This window comes from Narcine bancroftii, unplaced genomic scaffold, assembly GCF_036971445.1.
Source record: "Narcine bancroftii isolate sNarBan1 unplaced genomic scaffold, sNarBan1.hap1 Scaffold_254, whole genome shotgun sequence".
Classification (NCBI taxonomy): Eukaryota; Metazoa; Chordata; class Chondrichthyes; order Torpediniformes; family Narcinidae; genus Narcine; species Narcine bancroftii.
The window spans coordinates 190,089-211,205 of record NW_027211989.1 but is presented as its reverse complement, the minus strand read 5'-3'; the positions used below and the strand labels follow the sequence as shown (position 1 = coordinate 211,205).

The 21,117-nt window shown below is 52.6% G+C and overlaps 1 protein-coding gene across 2 annotated transcripts in view; it reads right to left on the bottom strand.

Annotated features, from left to right (window-relative positions):
* Positions 1 to 1,372: 1,372 nt before the first annotated feature.
* eif4h (eukaryotic translation initiation factor 4h) overlaps positions 1,373 to 21,117 on the bottom strand; it is a 30,051-nt gene continuing 10,306 nt past the window's right edge. The window contains exons 4-7 of one of the 2 annotated variants that reach the window (XM_069912870.1): positions 9,954 to 10,038; positions 7,272 to 7,331; positions 3,160 to 3,312; positions 1,373 to 2,487 (exon numbers count right to left, since the gene is read on the bottom strand). In XM_069912870.1, coding sequence (XP_069768971.1) covers positions 2,336 to 2,487; positions 3,160 to 3,312; positions 7,272 to 7,331; positions 9,954 to 10,038 — 450 coding nt within the window. In that variant the 3' untranslated portion in view covers positions 1,373 to 2,335. The remainder of the gene's footprint in view (positions 2,488 to 3,159; positions 3,313 to 7,271; positions 7,332 to 9,953; positions 10,039 to 21,117) is intronic. The other variant, XM_069912871.1, reaches the window with a different exon arrangement.

The following is a 21,117-nucleotide window of genomic DNA, read 5'->3' as shown; positions in this document are numbered from 1 at the left end:
CTGAGAGTGGGCAGATTGACCTCCGATCGGTTTCTCTGCATCAACTGTACCGCAGTGTGATGCAGCAGGACAGTACACTCTCGTTAGAGCTTCTGTAGAAGGCTAATGTGATCATGGCTGGTAGCCTTGCCCGCTTCTGCCTTCTCAGGAAGTGCAGTCGCTGTTGCGCCTTCCTGACAAGTGAGGATATGTTAAGTCTTCGATAGGTCACTGGTTCAGTGAACAAGGAACCACTCTCCACTACAGAGGGTGGTCATTGCTGGTTCTCCTGAAATCCACAATCATCTCCTTCTGCTTGACCAGATTGAGGCTCAGGTTGTTCTATGGTTCTTGACACAGAGTGAAGCTCCCTCCACACTGTCCCATCACACACTCATGGGGGCCAGAGGCAGTAAGAGACAGAGAAGTATCAAGGAGCAGAGGGTGTGACAGAGACATGGAGGGATGTATGGGTGGAGGGGGTTACAGAGACAGGGAGGGGTGTATGGGAGTGGAGGTTACAGAAACAGGGAGGGGTTACAGAGACAGGGAGGGGTGTAGGGGACGAGGGGGTATAGAGACAGGAGAGGTGTAGGAGACCGTATGGGGAGACACTTAGGGGTATGGGGGACTGAGGGAGTAATAGATACAGGGAGGGGTGGACGGGAACAAAGGGGGTGACAGGGACAGATGTACGTGACTGGAGGGGGTTACAGAGACAGGGAGGGGTGAAGGGGACTAGAGGGGGTTAGAGACAGAGAGGGGTGTAAAGACTGGAAGGGAGGATAGACAGGGAGGGGGGCAGGGGAGGGTTATAGAGACAGGGAGGGAAGTATGGGACTATAGGGGGTTACAAAGACAGGGAGGGGTGTATGAGTGTGGAGGGGGTTAAAGACAGGGAGGAGTGTAGAAGACCAGAGGGGAGGAGTGTAGGAGACCAGAGGGGATTACAGAGACAGGGAGGGATGAAGGGTACCGGAGTGGGTTACAGAGACAGGGAGGGGTGTAGGGCACCGGAGGGGGTTAGAGACCAGGAGCAGTGTAGAAGACCAGATGGGAGGATAGAGAAATAAGGAGGGGTGTAGAAGACCAGAAGGGGTTTACAAAGACAGGGAGAGGTGTAGGGGACCAGAAGGGATTAGAGACAGGGAGGGGTGTAGGCGACTGGAGGGAGTTTCACAGACAGGGAGTGGAGTAGGGGACCAGAGTGGGTTACAGAGACAGGGAGGGGTGTTGGGGACCAGAGGGAGTTACAGAGACTGGGAGGGGTGTTGGGGGTTACAGAGACAGGGGTGGGGTATAGGGGACCGATGGGGGTTACAGAGACAGGGAGGGCTCTTGGGGATTGGAGGAGGTTACAGAGACAGGGAGGAGTTTGTATCCAACCCACACATTGAATTCTTAATATTTTTATTCAAAGAGCAACATACAATATCCAATGGCATTCTCAAATGACCTATCCCCTCCCACCGCTTTCCGAATCCTGAATTATTCCCCACCCTCATGTGTTCACTGCAGGGGAGAGGCCTACTGAATTCTTGAACTCCCAATCACCCCTTGAGAGAGAGGGACTTTGAGTGACAGGTCAATGTGCAGATATCCCCATGAACCCCGGACTATAAATAAAATGTCGATTAAAAGCTGAATCTGGGACAGGAAGAGGCATGGAACGAGAGATAAAGAGTGAGAGAGTTGAACGAGAGCAGGTGTGAGCAAAAGAGAGGGAAGGAGGGGGTACAAGAGAGGGAGGGGGAACGAGAGGGGGAGGGGGAACAAGAGGGGATAACAAGAGAGGAAGGGGGAACGTAAAAGGGAGGGTGCGAGAGAATGAAAGAGGAGAATGAGGGAGGGGAGAACTAGAGAGGGGAATGAAAGAGGGATGGGGAACAAGAGATAGAAAGGAGAGAGAGAAAACGAGAGATAGCGCGGACTACTTTATTTGTCCAGATCGACTGCCTCGCCAAAGGCAGTGCCGTGCCTATAAATGACACCTCCCTCCCCCATACCCCTCCCCTCCCTCCCCAACCCAGGCTAGGCTGAAGCCTGGTTCCCGGTTACCCACAGCAACCACTGGGCCTAGCACCTGCACCAAGGCCTGTGCAAGAGCAGGGGGGGGGGGCAGGTGGTGGGCAGAACAAACTGGGTGTTTGCCACGGCAGAAGGAATGGAGGGAAGGGGGCCTTGAAGTCCTCACCCACCCTGTCTCCACGCTCCAGGCCTACCTTTGTTACCGGGGCGACCATAGCAACAAGATGGCTGCCGTGGGACAGGGTGAGGGAGAGAGGGGGCAATTTCGAGTAAGGGAGGAAAAGTCTGAGGGGTTGGGGGGGTGAAGGGAGGGGGGGTTGTGTTGGGGCTAGGAGCCCACGTTTTCCTCCGGTTTGGTATCGCGTTCCTGCCGGGGTCTGGCGCCTCCAAAGATGGCGGAGTTGGGGTTAGCAACTTGGTTGAGGGGTGCAGAGACCGTGCGGGGCTTCAGCTGGAGCCGGGGGCGCTGGGCTCGCTCCTCTGCAGGAGGGGGGGAAGGGGAGAGAGACAGTGGAGGGAGAGGGGGAGAGAGGAGGGAGAGGGCAGAGAGGGAGAAAGAGGGGGAGAAGGTGGGGTGAAGAGGCAGAATGGGAAGGATGGGAAAGGGGAGAAGGGAGAAGAGGGGAGGGGAGAGAGTGAAGGGGAAGACGGGAGATGAAGAAGGGAGGGGGAAGAGAGGGGTGAAGGGGGTGAGAGGGAAGGGTTGAGGGGCAGAAGAGAGGGAGAGGTAGAAAGAGAGGGGGAAGAGAAGGAGGCAAGAGAGAGGAAGAAGGGAGAGAGCAGGAGAAGAAGGGGAGAGGGGGCGAAGAGGGGGGAAGGGGAAGAGGTAGGGAAGAGAAGGGGAGGGGGAGAGAGATATGCCATTAGATCTTTGTTCTTACCCCGCTTCCTCCCGTGGATCTCCTTCCCCCTCCCCCACTCCTTTGACATTCTCTCCCCCTCGACCCTGTCTCCACATCCTCTCCCACCCTCCCTGCCCATCATCTCACTCCTCCCTCCCACCCTCCTTGCCCCTCCCTACACCCTCCTCCCCTCCCTCTTCTCACCTCCTCACCCATCCCTAAACTCTCCTTGTCCCTCCCTACACCCACCTTTCCCTCTACCTCCCTCCACCCCTTCCTCCCTCGACCTCCCTCCGCCCTATCCCCTCACCGTCTGAAGGTTCTCTGAAGTCGAAGGACCCCCCCGACCGAGGGGGGGTGTCTCGAAACCGCCCACTTCCTCCTGTCATCATCCCCCGCCTGTCCCCGGGACCCCGGCTGCCAGAGAAGCCTCCAGAGCGTCCGAAATCTGAGTCACGGAATCCTGCAGAGGGTAAGGTGCGGGTGGATGGGAAGGAAATGGAAACCAAGTCTTCAAACCAGTACTGCTACTAAGTAAGCCCCCCCCACCCCACCATGGATAATGCATATCCATGCCTCTGAACCCCGCAGGGATGGAGCCGGAAAGGACTAGGCCTCAACTCCAGCCTGGGGCTAAACTTTACCCAATCCCATGTCTCTGAACCCCACAGGCATTGAGCAGCTGGAGCCTAAGGCTTCATCTTGGGCCTAGCTCTGACTTTAATCTCAGGGAGGGACAAGTAGGCTAGGCCTCATATGGATCCTGGGGCTAAATTTAATCCAAACCAAAGTCTACGAGTCCCTCAAGGACAGAGAGCAGGATTAGTCCAAGGCTTTATTTTGGGCATGGAGCAAAAATTAATCCATCTCCATGCCTCCGAGCCCCATGGTGAAGAAGCATGAGAGGACTAGGCCTCATCTCCAGCCTGTGGCCAAATTTAACCCAACCTAAAGACTCTGAGCCTCTCAGAGAGGCAACATGTGTAGGCCAAGGCCTGGGGGTTACATTTCACCCATATCTGTGTCTTTATACACCTCTCCACCCCCTCCCCTCAGGGAGAGAGCAGGAGGGTAATTGGCCTCATCTCAAGCCTTGGGCTAAATTAAGTTCAACATCAATCTCCAATACAGTGAGCAGCAGTAGAACAAAGTAAACCGCATTCATGTCTCTGAGCTCCTTAGGCAGAGACCCTGAGTTGGCTGCGGTTTCATTTTGGGCCTAACACTAAATTTAACTGAACCCCATGTCTCCGAGCCCTTCATGGAGGGATCATGAGAAGGCCAAACCTTTAATTTAGGCCTGGCACTAAATTTAATCCATCTAAAACACCCTTCCCCCTACCTACCCTATTCCGCAGGGAGGAAGACCAGGCCTCATCTTAAGCCTAGGGCCCCTCTCCATATTTTAAGCCCACATCCCTCTCCACAGGGAGGGAGGTTAGGCCTCATTTCAAGCCTGGGGGTTAATTTAACCCAACACCACATCTCCAGAGTGTGGCAGCATGCCACTAGGTAGGTGAACCAGCCCCGCTTGTAATCCACGCGGAGGGGCAGCCAGCCAAAATGGAGCAGTCAGGGGTTTCCCCTTGTCAGCACCGGGCTCAGAAGCCCACGCTGGGGGACCATGTGATGCCGGCGTCCCCCAGCCCAGTTCTCAGCCAGGTCCAAGCTAGGAGTATGTCCAGCCCAGCAGCTAGCAATAAACCTGCTTTTCTGCTCACTGAGTTCAACCCGGTTCTTTCAGTAGCAGTGCAGCTGCCGCTACAATTGGCGAAAGTTCTCATGGAGGTTCACCGTCTCATCCCTTCCAACCGCCATTCTGTGTGCCGACTTCCTCCTCACCCACGGCCTCCTGGTGGACATTCGAGGTAGGCGCCTGGTAGATGCCCAGACTTTCCAGGACGTTCGCCTCGACGCCTCCTGCACAGAGCAGGCACAGATGGCCACAATCAGCATGCCCAGAGACGAGTTCCAGCAAATCCTGGACGAGTTCCCGGCCCTCCTCAGGCCACAGTTCTCCGCTGCCTCACCGCGCCATGGGGTGTTCCACCACATCCCCACCCAGGATCCACCGGTTCATGCCAAGCCACGCCGGCTCCCGCCTGACAAACTCCAGGTGTTGAAGGAAGAGTTTTTGCATCAGCTGGAGCTGGGGATCATTCAGATGGACCTCGCCGCTCCACCTGGTCCCGAAAGCCTCCAGTGGCTGGCACCCCTGCGGAGACTATCAATGGCTCAACGAGGTGACAGTTCCTGACCATTATCCCATCCCTCACATCCAGGACTTTACGGCCAACCTGCATGGTGCGAGGGTTTTCTCCAAGGTTGACCTGGTGCGCGGGTATCACCAAATCTCGGTGCACCCTGAGGACATACCCAAGACGGCCATCATCACCCCCTTCAGCTTGTTCGAATTCCTTTGCATGCCGTTTGGGCTAAAGAATGCCACTCAGACCTTCCAGCGCCTCATGGAGTCAGTGGGCAGGGACCTGGATTTCGTCTTCATTTACTTGGACAACATCCTCGTTGCCAGCAGGGATCGGGCGCAACACAAGGCCCACCTGCGCGCCCTCTTCTCCCATCAACCCAGCCAAGTGCCAGTTTGGGAAAAAGTCCATGCTGTTCCTGGCCCATACCATCACAGCCGAAGTAGCCAAGCCCGCCACTACAAAGGTCGCCACTATTGAGGCGTTCCCATGCCTGGACCTCAAGGGACCGCAGTTCGTGGGTATGGTCAACTTCTATAACTGATTCATCCCAGGAGCCACGCGCATCATGCAGCTGCTATTCGCCCTCATCACAGCCAAGCACAAAACGCTCACCTGGCCTGCAGAGCATTCAAGATCAGCAAGGAAGGTCTCACGAAGGCTACCATGCTCGCCCATCCACAGACCAACCTGCATATGGTGCTCTCCGTCGATGCCTCTGCCATAGCTGTCGGCGCCGTCCTGGAGCAGCAGGTGAATGGACAATGGGAGCCGCTGGCATTCTTTAGCCGGCTTCTCCGCCCACCACAGCGCAAATATAGCGCCTTCGACCATGAGTTACTGGGCATGTACCTGGCGGTGAGGCATTTCAGCTATTTCTTGGAGGGGAAGACTTTTACCATCTTCACTGACCATAACCCCCCCCCCCACTCAGGAGCTCGCGATGGCAAAGGATCCCTGGTCGGCCCGCCAGCAGCATCACCTCTCCTTTGTGTCAGAGTTTACCACCGAGATTCAGCACAAGGTGGGGAAGGACAACATGGTCACCAATGCACTCTCATGACTGGCCATCTGCGCGCTGACACCCAGCCTCGACTTCAACCAGCTTGCCCGGGACCAGAAGTCCAACGAGGAGACGCGATCCTTTAGGAATGCCAGCATGGGCCTGCGGTTCCGAAACCTCCCAACTCATGGCGCCGAAGGCACCGTCCTGTGTGATGTTCAGCTCCATGTACATGGGCACTCCACGGCCAGTGATTCCCCAGCAGTGGCGCAGGCAAGTCTTCCATCACTTCCATCACATCCACAACATCCGTCCATTAGGTCCACTTGGACTCCTTCACACCCCCACCACCGCCTAGATGCGGCACATGGCCATCTTACATCCCCAGCGAGCTGCATTCCACAGAGTACATTTTTATTCGGCGGGGCCCACCCGCAGCACCTTTTCAGAGACCTTACGAGAGGCGTACAGGGTTATCCAGCGTTCAGGCTCTACGTTCATGCTGGACATCGGCGGCAGGGGGGAGCTGTTTACTGTGGAAAGGCTGAAGCCAGCTCACCTCGACCCCACCAAATCAGTGATTGTGGCCCAGCCCAAGAAGCAAGGCTGCCCAGCTATAAAGGACATTGGCACCAGTTCTGGGGGAGGGGGGGGAGGCCAGCGGTGTGGTGGCATGCAACCAGGCAGGCGAACCGTCCCCACTTGTAATCCACGCGGCGGGGTAGCCGGCCAAAATGGCGCCATTGGGGGTTTCCCCTTCTCAGCACCGGGCTCAGAAACCCGCACTAGGGGACCACGTGATGCCTGAGTGACGTTAGCAACGCCCCCCCAGCGCAGTTCTCAGCCAGGTCAGGGCTGGGAGTATAAGTCCAGCTCAGCAGCCAGCAATAAACCTGTTTTTCTGCTCAGAACTCAACCCATCTGGTTTTGTGTTCTTTCAGTAGCAATGTAGCTGCCGCAACAAGAGCATGATTAGGCCAAGGGTTCATTTTGGGCCTGGAGCTAAATTTGCCCTTTTAATGTCTCAGAACCCCACAGGGAAGGGAGCAGAAATAAGTCAAGACTTCATTTCGGGCCTCATTCCCTGCAGCCATGGTGGCCTCTCAGAGAGGAGGAAAGCGGTAGATCACAGCCACATCCCGGAACCTTTGCCACTCCAGTCCGCCAAGGGAGTGTGGAGGACAGACAGGCAGGGGTCCCAAGGAAACTTACCTCCACCGGAGAAATCATCATCATGGGATCCCCGCAATCCTGACCTGGGCCCACCACGGCCTGGAACAGAGGGAGGCCGGGATTAATCCCGGGAGGGAGGATCAGCTTGGGTAGGTGGGAGAGGTAAGAAGAGAGAGAGAAATGGGGGAAGAGAGAGAGAAATGGAGGAGAGAGTGGGGGGAAAGAGGGGGGTGAGAGAGGGGAAAGAGAGGGGAGATAGGAAAGAGAGGGGAGATGGGAAAGAGAGGGGAGATGGGGAAGAGAGGGGGAAAGGGTGGGGAGAGGGTGAAAGAGGGGGGGTCAGAGAAGAGGGGGTCAGAGAAGAGGGGGACAGAGAAGAGGGGGACAGAGAAGGGGAGGACAGAGAAGGGGAGGACAGAGAAGGGGGGACAGAGAAGAGGGGGACAAAGAGAGGGGGGAAGGGAAGGGAGAGGGAGAAAGGGGAGGGGGAAAGAGAGGGGAGGGGGAAAGAGAGGGGAGGGGAGGAGGGGAAAGGGAGGGGAGGAGGGGAAAGGGAGGGGAGAGGGGGAAAGAGAAGGGGGAAGAGAAGGGAGAGGGGAAAGAGGAAAGAGGGGAAAGAGGAAAGAGGGGAGAGGGGAAAGAGGGGAGAGGGGAAAGAGGGGAAAGAGGGGAGAGGGGAAAGAGGGGAGAGGGGAAAGAGGGGAGAGGGGAAAGAGGGGAGAGGGGAAAGAGGGAGAGGGGAAAGAGGGGAGAGGGGAAAGAGGGGAGAGGGGAAAGAGGGAGAGGGGAGAGGGAAAGAGGGGAGAGGGGAAAGAGGGGAGAGGGGAAAGAGGGGAGAGGGGAAAGAGGGGAGAGGGGAAAGAGGGGAGAGGGGAGAGGGGAAAGAAGGGAGAGGGGAAAGAGGGGAGAGGGGAAGAGGGGAGAGGGGAAAGAGGGGAGAGGGGAAAGAGGGGAGAGGGGAAAGAGGGGAGAGGGGAGAGAGGGGAGAGGGGAAAGAGGGGAGAGGGGAAAGAGGGGAGAGGGGAAAGAGGGGAGAGGGGAAAGAGGGGAGAGGGGAAAGAGGGGAGAGGGGAAAGAGGGGAGAGGGGAAAGAGGGAGAGGGGAAAGAGGGAGAGGGGAAAGAGGGGAGAGGGGAAAGAGGGGAGAGGGGAAAGAGGGGAGAGGGGAAAGAGGTGAGAGGGGAAAGAGGGGAGAGGGGAAGAGGGGAGAGGGGAAAGAGGGGAGAGGGGAAAGAGGGGAGAGGGGAAAGAGGGGAGAGGGGAAGAGGGGAGAGGGGAAAGAGGGGAGAGGGGAAAGAGGGGAGAGGGGAAAGAGGGGAGAGGGGAAAGAGGGGAGAGGGGGAAAGAGGGGAGAGGGGAAAGAGGGGAGAGGGGAAAGAGGGGAGAGGGGAAAGAGGGGAGAGGGGAAAGAGGGGAGAGGGGAAAGAGGGGAGAGGGGAAAGAGGGGAGAGGGGAAAGAGGGGAGAGGGGAAAGAGGGAGAGGGAAAGAGGGGAGAGGGAAAGAGGGGAGAGGGGAAAGAGGGGAGAGGGGAAAGAGGGGAGAGGGGAAAGAGGAGAGAGGGGAAAGAGGGGAGAGGGGAAAGAGGGGAGAGGGGAAAGAGGGGAGAGGGGGAAAGAGGAAAGAGGGGAAAGAGGGGAGAGGGGAAAGAGGGGAGAGGGGAAAGAGGGGAGAGGGAAAGAGGGGAGAGGGGAAAGAGGGGAGAGGGAAAGAGGGGAGGGGAAAGAGGGGAGAGGGGAAAGAGGGGAGAGGGGAAAGAGGGGAGAGGGGAAAGAGGGGAGAGGGGAAAGAGGGGAGAGGGGAAAGAGGGGAGAGGGGAAAGAGGGGAGAGGGGGAAAGAGGGGAGAGGGGAAAGAGGGGAGAGGGGAAAGAGGGGAGAGGGGGAAAGAGGGGAGAGGGGAAAGAGGGGAGAGGGGAAAGAGGGGAGAGGGGAAAGAGGGGGAGAGGGGAGAGGGGAAAGAAGGGAGAGGGGAAAGAGGGGAGAGGGGAAGAGGGGAGAGGGGAAAGAGGGGAGAGGGGAAAGAGGGGAGAGGGGAAAGTGGGGTGAGGGGAAGAGGGGAGAGGGGAAAGAGGGGAGAGGGGAAAGAGGGGAGAGGGGATAGAGGGGAGAGGGGAAAGAGGGGAGAGGGGAAAGAGGGGAGAGGGGAAAGAGGGGAGAGGGGAAAGAGGGGAAAGAGGGGAGAGGGAAAGAGGGGAGAGCGGGGAAAGAGGGGAGAGCGGGGAAAGAGGGGAGAGCGGGGAAAGAGGGGAGAGCGGGGAAAGAGGGGAGAGCGGGGAAAGAGGAGGGAGAGGGGGAAAGAGGAGGGAGAGGGGGAAAGAGAGAGAAGGGAAACAGGGAAAGAGAGGGGAGAGGGAGAAAAGGGGGATGGGGACAGAGAAGGGAGAGGGGAAAGAGAAGGGAGAAGGGAAAAGAGAGGGGAGAGAGGGAAAGAGAGGGAGAGAAAAAGCAGTGGATGCAGAGAGTCCCAGGAAAGGGGATGTCTAAGCACAGGGGAGTGGACAAAGCCCCCACTGGAGATATGGAGCTCCTTCAGGAGAGGAAGGAAGACCCCTGAGGGGAGGGTGAGAGGTCCCTAAACAGTATGTGTCAGGGAGCTCAGCTGGAGAGGGGATAGTTGAGGGAGCACTCTTAGGGAGCATGGAGGAAGTGAGTTCCCTAAAATGACAAGAGAAATGAGGGAGTGTAGCTCCAATTAGAGGGGCATGAGGAGGGAGGGAGCTCACCTCTGTCGCCTCCACGTCCAAACCCGCCCTTCTCTTGCCTGCGACCCTCCGCGATGTCCACCCTCAATGTCCTGTCTCCGTACAGCTGTTGGGTAGAGTATTAATCAGATCTCAGCCTGTGACCCACTCCCGGGGATCTGTTATTCTATAAACCTCCCGGACAACTACATCAGATCCCAGCCTGTGACCCATTCCTGGGATCTGTTATTCTATACATAAATCCCCCAAACACCTGAATCAGACCCCAGCCTATAAAATACATCGGGGGATCTGTTATTATATATATAAACCCCTTGAAACTCTGATCAGATCCCAGCCTGTAACCCACCCCCGGGGAATCTTATTATTCTTTATAGATAAAACCCCCAAACCCATGGATCAGATCCCAGCATGTGACCCACTCCCGGGGATCTGTTGTACATATAAACCCTCAAACACAGATCACAGCCTGTAACCCAAGCTCGGGGATCTGTAATTCTGTATATAACCCTCACCCCCAGACCAGATCCCAGCTTGTGACCCATTCCCAGGGTTCTGCTATTCTATATATAACCACCCCCCCCCCCAGCGAACCCCTGGATCAGATGGAAGCCTGTGACCCACTCTCGGGAAACTGTTATTCTATATATATATATAAAACTCCCGAACCACTGGATCAGATCCCAGCCTGTGACCCACTCCTGGCGATCCGTTATTCATAAAATAAACGCCCCACCTGAACACCTGGATCAGATCCCAGCTTGTGACCCACTTACAGTGATCTGTTATACTATATATCAACCTCTCAAACCCGTGGTCATATCCCAGCGGGTAACCCACTCTTGGGGATCTGTTAATCTACATATAGATCTCCCGAACACCTAGTTCATTTCCCATCCAGTGACCCACCCCCGCGATCTGTTATTCTATATATAACCCCCCCCCCCCCCGCCCCACCGAACCCCTAGATCAGACTCCATCTGTAACCCACTTCCGGGGATCTGCTATTCTATATATAAACACATCGAACCCCTGGATCAGATCCAAGCCAGTGACCCACTAGCAGGGATCTGTTATTCTATATATAATGCCCCCCTGAACCGCTGGATCAGATCCTAGACTGTGACCCATTCCCGGGGATCAGTTATTCTATATATAAACCTCCTGGACTCCTGGATCAGATCCCAGCCTGTGACCATCTCTAAGGGTTGTGTTAATCTATAGATAAACCTCCTGAAACCCTGGATGAACAAGAGCCTGTGACCCACTCCCGGGGATCTGTTATTCTATATATAAACTCCTCAAACCACTGGATCAGATAACAGCCTCTGACTGAAGCCCGGGGATCTGTTATTCTATACATAACCCCACAACCCATGTACAGATCCCAGCCTGTGACCCACTCCAGGGGATGTGTTATTCTATATATAAACCACCGAACCCCTGAATCAGAACCCAGCCTGTACCCACTCCCAGGGATCTGTTATTCCATATATAAATCATCTGAATGCCTGGATCAGATCCCAGCCTTTGACTCACTCCCAGGAATTTGTTATTCTACATATACCCCGCGCCCCCTCGCCCAAACTGATCAGATTCCAGCCTGTAACCCTTTCCCGGGGATCTGTTATGCTATATATAAACCCCTCGAATCCCTGGATCAGACCCCAGCCTGTACCCGCTCCCAGGGATCTGTTATTCCATATATAAATCGCTTGAATCAGATCACAGCCGTTGACCCACTCCCGGGAATCTGTTATTCTACATATACCCCGGCCCCCTACCCCCACCCAAACACTGATCAGATTCCAGCCTGTAACCCTTTACCGGGGATCTTTTATGCTATATATAAACACCTCGAACCCCTGGATCAGGCCCCAGTCTGTGACCCACTCCCGGGGATCTGTTATTCTGTATATAAAACTCCCAAACCCCAGGATCAGATCCCAGCCTGTGACCTACTCTCGGTTATCTGTTATTCTATATATAACCACTCACCCTCAAAACCCCTGGATCAGATCCCAACCTGTGACCCACTTCCGGGGATCTGTTATTCTACATATGAACCCCCCCAAACCACTGGATCAGAACCCAGCCTGTGACCCACTCCCGCGGATCTGTTATTCTATATATAAACCTCCTGGACCCCTGGATCAGACTCTAGCCTACAACCAAATTCCGGGGATCTGTTATTCTATATATATACCACCAAACATCATGATCAGACCCCAGCCTGTAACCACTCCCAGGGATCTGTTATTCCATACATAAAACGCCTGAATGCCTGGATCAGATCCCAGCATTTGACCCACTCCCAGGAATCTGTTATTCTACATATACCCCAACCCATGCCCAAACACTCATCAGATTCCACCCTATAACCCTTTCCTGGGGATCCGTTTATGCTATATATACCCCCCACCCCCGAACCCCTGGATCAGATCCAAGCCTGTGACCCACTCTCGGGGAACTGTTATTCTATATATATATAGAAAACTCCCGAACCCCTGGATCAGATCGCAGCCTGTGACCCACTCCCGGGGATCTGTTATTCTATATATAAACTCCCCAAACACCTGGATCAGATCCCAGCTTGTGACCCACTTACAGTGATCTGTTATACTATATATCAACCTCTCAAACCCGTGGTCATATCCCAGTGGGTAACCATCTCTTGGGGATCTGTTAATCTATATATAGATCTCCCGAATACCTGGATCATTTCCCATCCAGTGACCCACTCCCGCGACCTGTTATTCTATATATAACCCCCCCCCTCCCCCACCAAACCCCTAGATCAGACTCCAGTCTGTAACCCACTTCCGGGGATTTCTATTCTATATATAAACACATCGAACCTCTGGATCAGATCCAAGCCAGTGACCCACTAGCAGGGATCTGTTATTCCATATATAAACCTTGCGGACCCCTGGATCAGATTCCAGCCTGTGAACCACTCTCGGGGATGTTATTCTATATATAACCCCAACCCTAGAACCCCTGGACAAGATGCCAGTCTGTAACCCACTACCGGGGAGCTGTTATTCTACATATAAACCTCCCGAACCCCTGGATCAAATCCCAGCCTGTGATCCACACTCGTGGATCTGTTATTCCATATCTAAACCTCCCGAATCCCTGCCTCAGATCCCAGCCTGTGACCAATTCCCAGCGATCTGTTATTGTGTACATAAACCCCCCACCCGAACCCCTGGATCAGATCCCAGCTTGTGACCCACTCCTGGGGATCTGTTATCCTATATATAAACTCCCCAAACCACTGGATCAGATAACAGCCTCTGAATGACTCCCGGGGATCTGTTACTCTACATATGAACCCACCCCTAAACCCCTGGATAAGAACCCAGCCTGTGACCCACTGCTGGGGATCTGTTATTCTATGCATAAATCCCCCGAACCCCTGAATCAGACCCCAGCCTGTAACACACATCGGCAGATCTGTTATTCTATACATAAACCCCTCGAACCCCTGATCAGATCCCAGCCTGTAACCCACCACCGGGGATCTGTAATTCTATATATAACCCTCCACCCCCGGACCCCTGGATCAGATCCCAGCTTGTGACCCATTCCAAGGGATCTGTAATTCTACATAAAAACCCCTGAACCCCTGGATCAGATCCCAGCATGTGACCCACACCTGGGGATCTGTTATTCCATATATGAACCCCCCGAACCTAATCGCAGCGTGTAAATCACAATCAGGGATCAGTTATTCTATTTATATACTCACCCGGAAACCCTGCATCAGATCCCAGCATGTAACCCACTTCTCAGGGATCAGCTATTCTATATATAAACACCCGAACCCCTAGATCAGATCCCAGCCTGTAAACCAGTCCGGGAGTCTGTTATTCTAAATATGAACACTACAAACCCGTGGATCAGATTCCAGCCTCTGACGCAATCCAAGCGATCAGTTATTCTATACATAACACACCCCCTCCCCGAACCCCTGGATCTGATCCCAGCCTGTGACCCACTAATGGGGATCTGTTATTCTATATATAAACACCACCCTCCGAACCCCTGGATCAGATCCCAGCCTGTGACCCACTCTCAGGGATCTGTTATTCTATTAATAAACTCCCCAAAGCCCTTGATCAGATCCAAGTCTGTGAACCACTCACAGGGATCTGTTATTCTATATATAATCCCCTGTACCCCTGGATCAGATCCCAGCCTGTGACCCACTCTCAGTGATCTGTTATTCTATATATAACCCCAACCCCAGAACACTTGGAAAAGATTCCAGCCTGTAACCCACTCTCAGGGATCTGTTATTCTATATATAATGCCCCCCTGAACCGCTGGATCAGATCCTAGACTGCGACCCATTCCCGGGGATCAGTTATTCTACATATAAACCTCCTGGACTCCTGGATCAGATCCCAGCCTGTGACCATCTCTAAGGGTTGTGTTAATCTATAAATAAACCTCCCGAACACCTGGATGGACAACAGCCTGTGACCGACTCCCGGGGATCTGTTATTCTATATATAAACTCCCCAAACCACTGGATCAGATAACAGCCTGTGACCGAATCTCAGCGATCTGTTATTCTATACATAACCCCACAACCCATGTACAGATCCCAGCCTGTGACCCACTCCAGGGGATCTGTTATTCTATACATAAACCACCGAACCCCTGGATTAGACCCCAGCCTGTACCCACTCCAAGGGATCTGTTATTCTATACATAACCCCACAACCAATGGACAGATCCCAGCCTGTGACCTACACCAGGGGATCTGTTATTCTATATATAAACCACCGAACCCCAGCATCAAATCACAGCCTGTACCCAATCCCAGGGATCTGTTATTCCATATATAAATCACCTGAATCAGATCACAGCCGTTGACCCACTCCCGGGAATCTGTTATTCTACATATACCCCGGCCCCCTACCCCCACCCAAACACTGATCAGATTCCAGCCTGTAACCCTTTACCGGGGATCTGTTATGCTATATATAAACCCCTCGAACCCCTGGATCAGGCCCCAGTCTGTGTCCCACTCCCAGGGATCTGTTATTCTGTATATAAAACTCCCGAACCCCAGGATCAGATCCCAGCCTGTGACCCACTCTGGGTTATCTGTTATTCTATATATAACCACTCACCCTCAAAACCCCTGGATCAGATCCCAACCTGTGACCCACTTCCAGGGATCTGTTATTCTACATATGAACCCCCCCCCCCAAAACCACTGGATCAGAACCCAGCCTGTACCCACACCCAGGGATCTGTTATTCCATATATAAATCATCTGAATGCCTGGATCAGATCCCAGCCTTTGACTCACTCCCAGGAATTTGTTATTCTACATATACCCCGCGCCCCCCCGCCCAAACTGATCAGATTCCAGCCTGTAACCCTTTCCCGGGGATCTGTTATGCTATATATAAACCCCTCGAATCCCTGGATCAGACCCCAGCCTGTACCCGCTCCCAGGGATCTGTTATTCCATATATAAATCGCTTGAATCAGATCACAGCCGTTGACCCACTCCCGGGAATCTGTTATTCTACATATACCCCGGCCCCCTCCTCCCGCCCAAACATTGATCAGATTCCAGCCTGTAACCCTTTACCGGGGATCTTTTATGCTATATATAAACACCTCGAACCCCTGGATCAGGCCCCAGTCTGTGACCCACTCCCGGGGATCTGTTATTCTGTATATAAAACTCCCAAACCCCAGGATCAGATCCCAGCCTGTGACCTACTCTCGGTTATCTGTTATTCTATATATAACCACTCACCCTCAAAACCCCTGGATCAGATCCCAACCTGTGACCCACTTCCGGGGATCTGTTATTCTACATATGAACCCCCCCAAACCACTGGATCAGATTCCAGCCTGTAACCCTTTACCGGGGATCTGTTATTCTATATATAAACCTCCTGGACCCCTGGATCAGACTCTAGCCTACAACCAAATTCCGGGGATCTGTTATTCTATATATATATACCACCAAACATCATGATCAGACCCCAGCCTGTAACCACTCCCAGGGATCTGTTATTCCATACATAAAACGCCTGAATGCCTGGATCAGATCCCAGCATTTGACCCACTCCCAGGAATCTGTTATTCTACATATACCCCAACCCATGCCCAAACACTCATCAGATTCCACCCTATAACCCTTTCCTGGGGATCCGTTTATGCTATATATACCCCCCACCCCCAAACCCCTGGATCAGATCCAAGCCTGTGACCCACTCTCGGGGAACTGTTATTCTATATATATATATATATATAAAACTCCCGAACCCCTGGATCAGATCGCAGCCTGTGACCCACTCCCGGGGATCTGTTATTCTATATATAAACTCCCCAAACACCTGGATCAGATCCCAGCTTGTGACCCACTTACAGTGATCTGTTATACTATATATCAACCTCTCAAACCCGTGGTCATATCCCAGCGGGTAACCCTCTCTTGGGGATCTGTTAATCTATATATAGATCTCCCGAATACCTGGATCATTTCCCATCCAGTGACCCACTCCCGCGACCTGTTATTCTATATATAACCCCCCCCTCCCCCACCAAACCCCTAGATCAGACTCCAGTCTGTAACCCACTTCCGGGGATTTCTATTCTATATATAAACACATCGAACCTCTGGATCAGATCCAAGCCAGTGACCCACTAGCAGGGATCTGTTATTCCATATATAAACCTTGCGGACCCCTGGATCAGATTCCAGCCTGTGAACCACTCTCGGGGATGTTATTCTATATATAACCCCAACCCTAGAACCCCTGGACAAGATGCCAGTCTGTAACCCACTACCGGGGAGCTGTTATTCTACATATAAACCTCCCGAACCCCTGGATCAAATCCCAGCCTGTGATCCACACTCGTGGATCTGTTATTCCATATCTAAACCTCCCGAATCCCTGCCTCAGATCCCAGCCTGTGACCAATTCCCAGCGATCTGTTATTGTGTACATAAACCCCCACCCGAACCCCTGGATCAGATCCCAGCTTGTGACCCACTCCTGGGGATCTGTTATCCTATATATAAACTCCCCAAACCACTGGATCAGATAACAGCCTCTGAATGACTCCCGGGGATCTGTTACTCTACATATGAACCCACCCCTAAACCCCTGGATAAGAACCCAGCCTGTGACCCACTGCTGGGGATCTGTTATTCTATGCATAAATCCCCCGAACCCCTGAATCAGACCCCAGCCTGTAACACACATCGGCAGATCTGTTATTCTATACATAAACCCCTCGAACCCCTGATCAGATCCCAGCCAGTAACCCACCACCGGGGATCTGTAATTCTATATATAACCCTCCACCCCCGGACCCCTGGATCAGATCCCAGCTTGTGACCCATTCCAAGGGATCTGTAATTCTACATAAAAACCCCCGAACCCCTGGATCAGATCCCAGCATGTGACCCACACCTGGGGATCTGTTATTCCATATATGAACCCCCCGAACCTAATCGCAGCGTGTAAATCACAATCAGGGATCAGTTATTCTATTTATATACTCACCTGGAAACCCTGCATCAGATCCCAGCATGTAACCCACTTCTCAGGGATCAGCTATTCTATATATAAACACCCGAACCCCTAGATCAGATCCCAGCCTGTAAACCAGTCCGGGAGTCTGTTATTCTACATATGAACACTACAAACCCGTGGATCAGATTCCAGCCTCTGACGCAATCCAAGCGATCAGTTATTCTATACATAACACACCCCCTCCCCGAACCCCTGGATCTGATCCCAGCCTGTGACCCACTAATGGGGATCTGTTATTCTATATATAAACACCACCCTCCGAACCCCTGGATCAGATCCCAGCCTGTGACCCACTCTCAGGGATCTGTTATTCTATTAATAAACTCCCCAAAGCCCTTGATCAGATCCAAGTCTGTGAACCACTCACAGGGATCTGTTATTCTATATATAATCCCCTGTACCCCTGGATCAGATCCCAGCCTGTGACCCACTCTCAGTGATCTGTTATTCTATATATAACCCCAACCCCAGAACACTTGGAAAAGATTCCAGCCTGTAACCCACTCTCAGGGATCTGTTATTCTATATATAATGCCCCCCTGAACCGCTGGATCAGATCCTAGACTGCGACCCATTCCCGGGAATCAGTTATTCTACATATAAACCTCCTGGACTCCTGGATCAGATCCCAGCCTGTGACCATCTCTAAGGGTTGTGTTAATCTATATATAAACCTCCCGAACACCTGGATGGACAACAGCCTGTGACCGACTCCCGGGGATCTGTTATTCTATATATAAACTCCCCAAACCACTGGATCAGATAACAGCCTGTGACCGAATCTCAGCGATCTGTTATTCTATACATAACCCCACAACCCATGTACAGATCCCAGCCTGTGACCCACTCCAGGGGATCTGTTATTCTATACATAAACCACCGAACCCATGGATTAGACCCCAGCCTGTACCCACTCCAAGGGATCTGTTATTCTATACATAACCCCACAACCAATGGACAGATCCCAGCCTGTGACCTACACCAGGGGATCTGTTATTCTATATATAAACCACCGAACCCCAGCATCAAATCACAGCCTGTACCCAATCCCAGGGATCTGTTATTCCATATATAAATCACCTGAATCAGATCACAGCCGTTGACCCACTCCCGGGAATCTGTTATTCTACATATACCCCGGCCCCCTACCCCCACCCAAACACTGATCAGATTCCAGCCTGTAACCCTTTACCGGGGATCTGTTATGCTATATATAAACCCCTCGAACCCCTGGATCAGGCCCCAGTCTGTGTCCCACTCCCAGGGATCTGTTATTCTGTATATAAAACTCCCGAACCCCAGGATCAGATCCCAGCCTGTGACCCACTCTGGGTTATCTGTTATTCTATATATAACCACTCACCCTCAAAACCCCTGGATCAGATCCAAACCTGTGACCCACTTCCAGGGATCTGTTATTCTACATATGAACCCCCCCCCCCAAAACCACTGGATCAGAACCCAGCCTGTACCCACACCCAGGGATCTGTTATTCCATATATAAATCATCTGAATGCCTGGATCAGATCCCAGCCTTTGACTCACTCCCAGGAATTTGTTATTCTACATATACCCCGCGCCCCCCCGCCCAAACTGATCAGATTCCAGCCTGTAACCCTTTCCCGCGGATCTGTTATGCTATATATAAACCCCTCGAATCCCTGGATCAGACCCCAGCCTGTACCCGCTCCCAGGGATCTGTTATTCCATATATAAATCGCTTGAATCAGATCACAGCCGTTGACCCACTCCCGGGAATCTGTTATTCTACATATACCCCGGCCCCCTCCTCCCGCCCAAACATTGATCAGATTCCAGCCTGTAACCCTTTACCGGGGATCTTTTATGCTATATATAAACACCTCGAACCCCTGGATCAGGCCCCAGTCTGTGACCCACTCCCGGGGATCTGTTATTCTGTATATAAAACTCCCAAACCCCAGGATCAGATCCCAGCCTGTAACCTACACCAGGGGATCTGTTATTCTATATATAAACCACCGAACCCCAGCATCAAATCACAGCCTGTACCCAATCCCAGGGATCTGTTATTCCATATATAAATCACCTGAATCAGATCACAGCCGTTGACCCACTCCCGGGAATCTGTTATTCTACATATACCCCGGCCCCCTACCCCCACCCAAACACTGATCAGATTCCAGCCTGTAACCCTTTACCGGGGATCTGTTATGCTATATATAAACCCCTCGAACCCCTGGATCAGGCCCCAGTCTGTGACCCACTCTGGGTTATCTGTTATTCTACATATGAACCCCCCCCCCCCCCCCCCAAAACCACTGGATCAGAACCCAGCCTGTGACCTACTTCCGGGGATCTGTTATTCTACATATGAACCCACCCAAACCACTGGATCAGACCCCAGCCTGTACTCACTCCAAGGGATCTGTTATTCTATACATAAAACTCCCGAACCCGAGGATCAGATCCCAGCCTGTGACCCACTCCCGGGGATCTGTTATTCTATATATAAACTCCTCAAACCACTGGATCAGATAACAGCCTCTGACTGAAGCTCGGGGATCTGTTATTCTATACATAACCCCACAACCCATGTACAGATCCCAGCCTGTGACCCACTCCAGGGGATGTGTTATTCTATATATAAACCACCGAACCCCTGAATCAGAACCCAGCCTGTACCCACTCCCAGGGATCTGTTATTCCATATATAAACCTGCCCCAAACCCCTTGAACAGATCCAAGTCTGTGAACCATTCTTGGGGATCAGTAATTCTATATATAAATACCCCTGAACCGCTGGATCAGATCCTAGCCTGTGACCCATTCCTGGGAATCAGTTATTCTATATATAAACCTCCTGGACTCCTGGATCAGATCCCAGCCTGTGACCACCTCTAAGGGTTGTGTTAATCTATATATAAACCTCCCGAAACCCTGGATGGGCAACAGCCTGTGACCCACTCCCAAGGATCTGTTATTCTTTATATAAACTCCCAAAACCACTGGATTAGATACCAGCCTGTGACCGAATCCCGGGGATCTGTTATTCTATACATAACCCCACAACCCATGGACAGATCCCAGCCTGTGACCCATACCCGGGGATCTGTTATTCTATATATAAACTCCCCAAACCCCTTGAACAGATCCAAGTCTGTGAACCATTCTTGGGGATCAGTAATTCTATATATAAATCCCCCTGAACCGCTGGATCAGATGCTAGCCTGTGACCCATTCCTGGGAATCAGTTATTCTATATATAAACCTCCTGGATCAGATACCAGCCTTTGACCAACTTCCGGGGATCTGTTATTCTACAAATGAACCCACCCCTAACCTCTGGATAAGAACTCAGCCTATGACCCATTCCCGGGGATCAGTTATTCTGTACAGCAACGACTCACCTGAACACCTGGATCAGATCCCAGCCTGTGACCAACTTCCGGGGATCTGCTACTCTATGTATCAACCTCCCGAACCCCTGCTCATATTCCAGCAGGTAACCCACTCATGGGGATCTGTTATTCTATATAACCACCCCCCCCCCCCCCCCACGAACCCCTAATTCAGACCCCAGTCCTAACCAACTTCCGGGGATCTGCTATTCTACATATAAACCA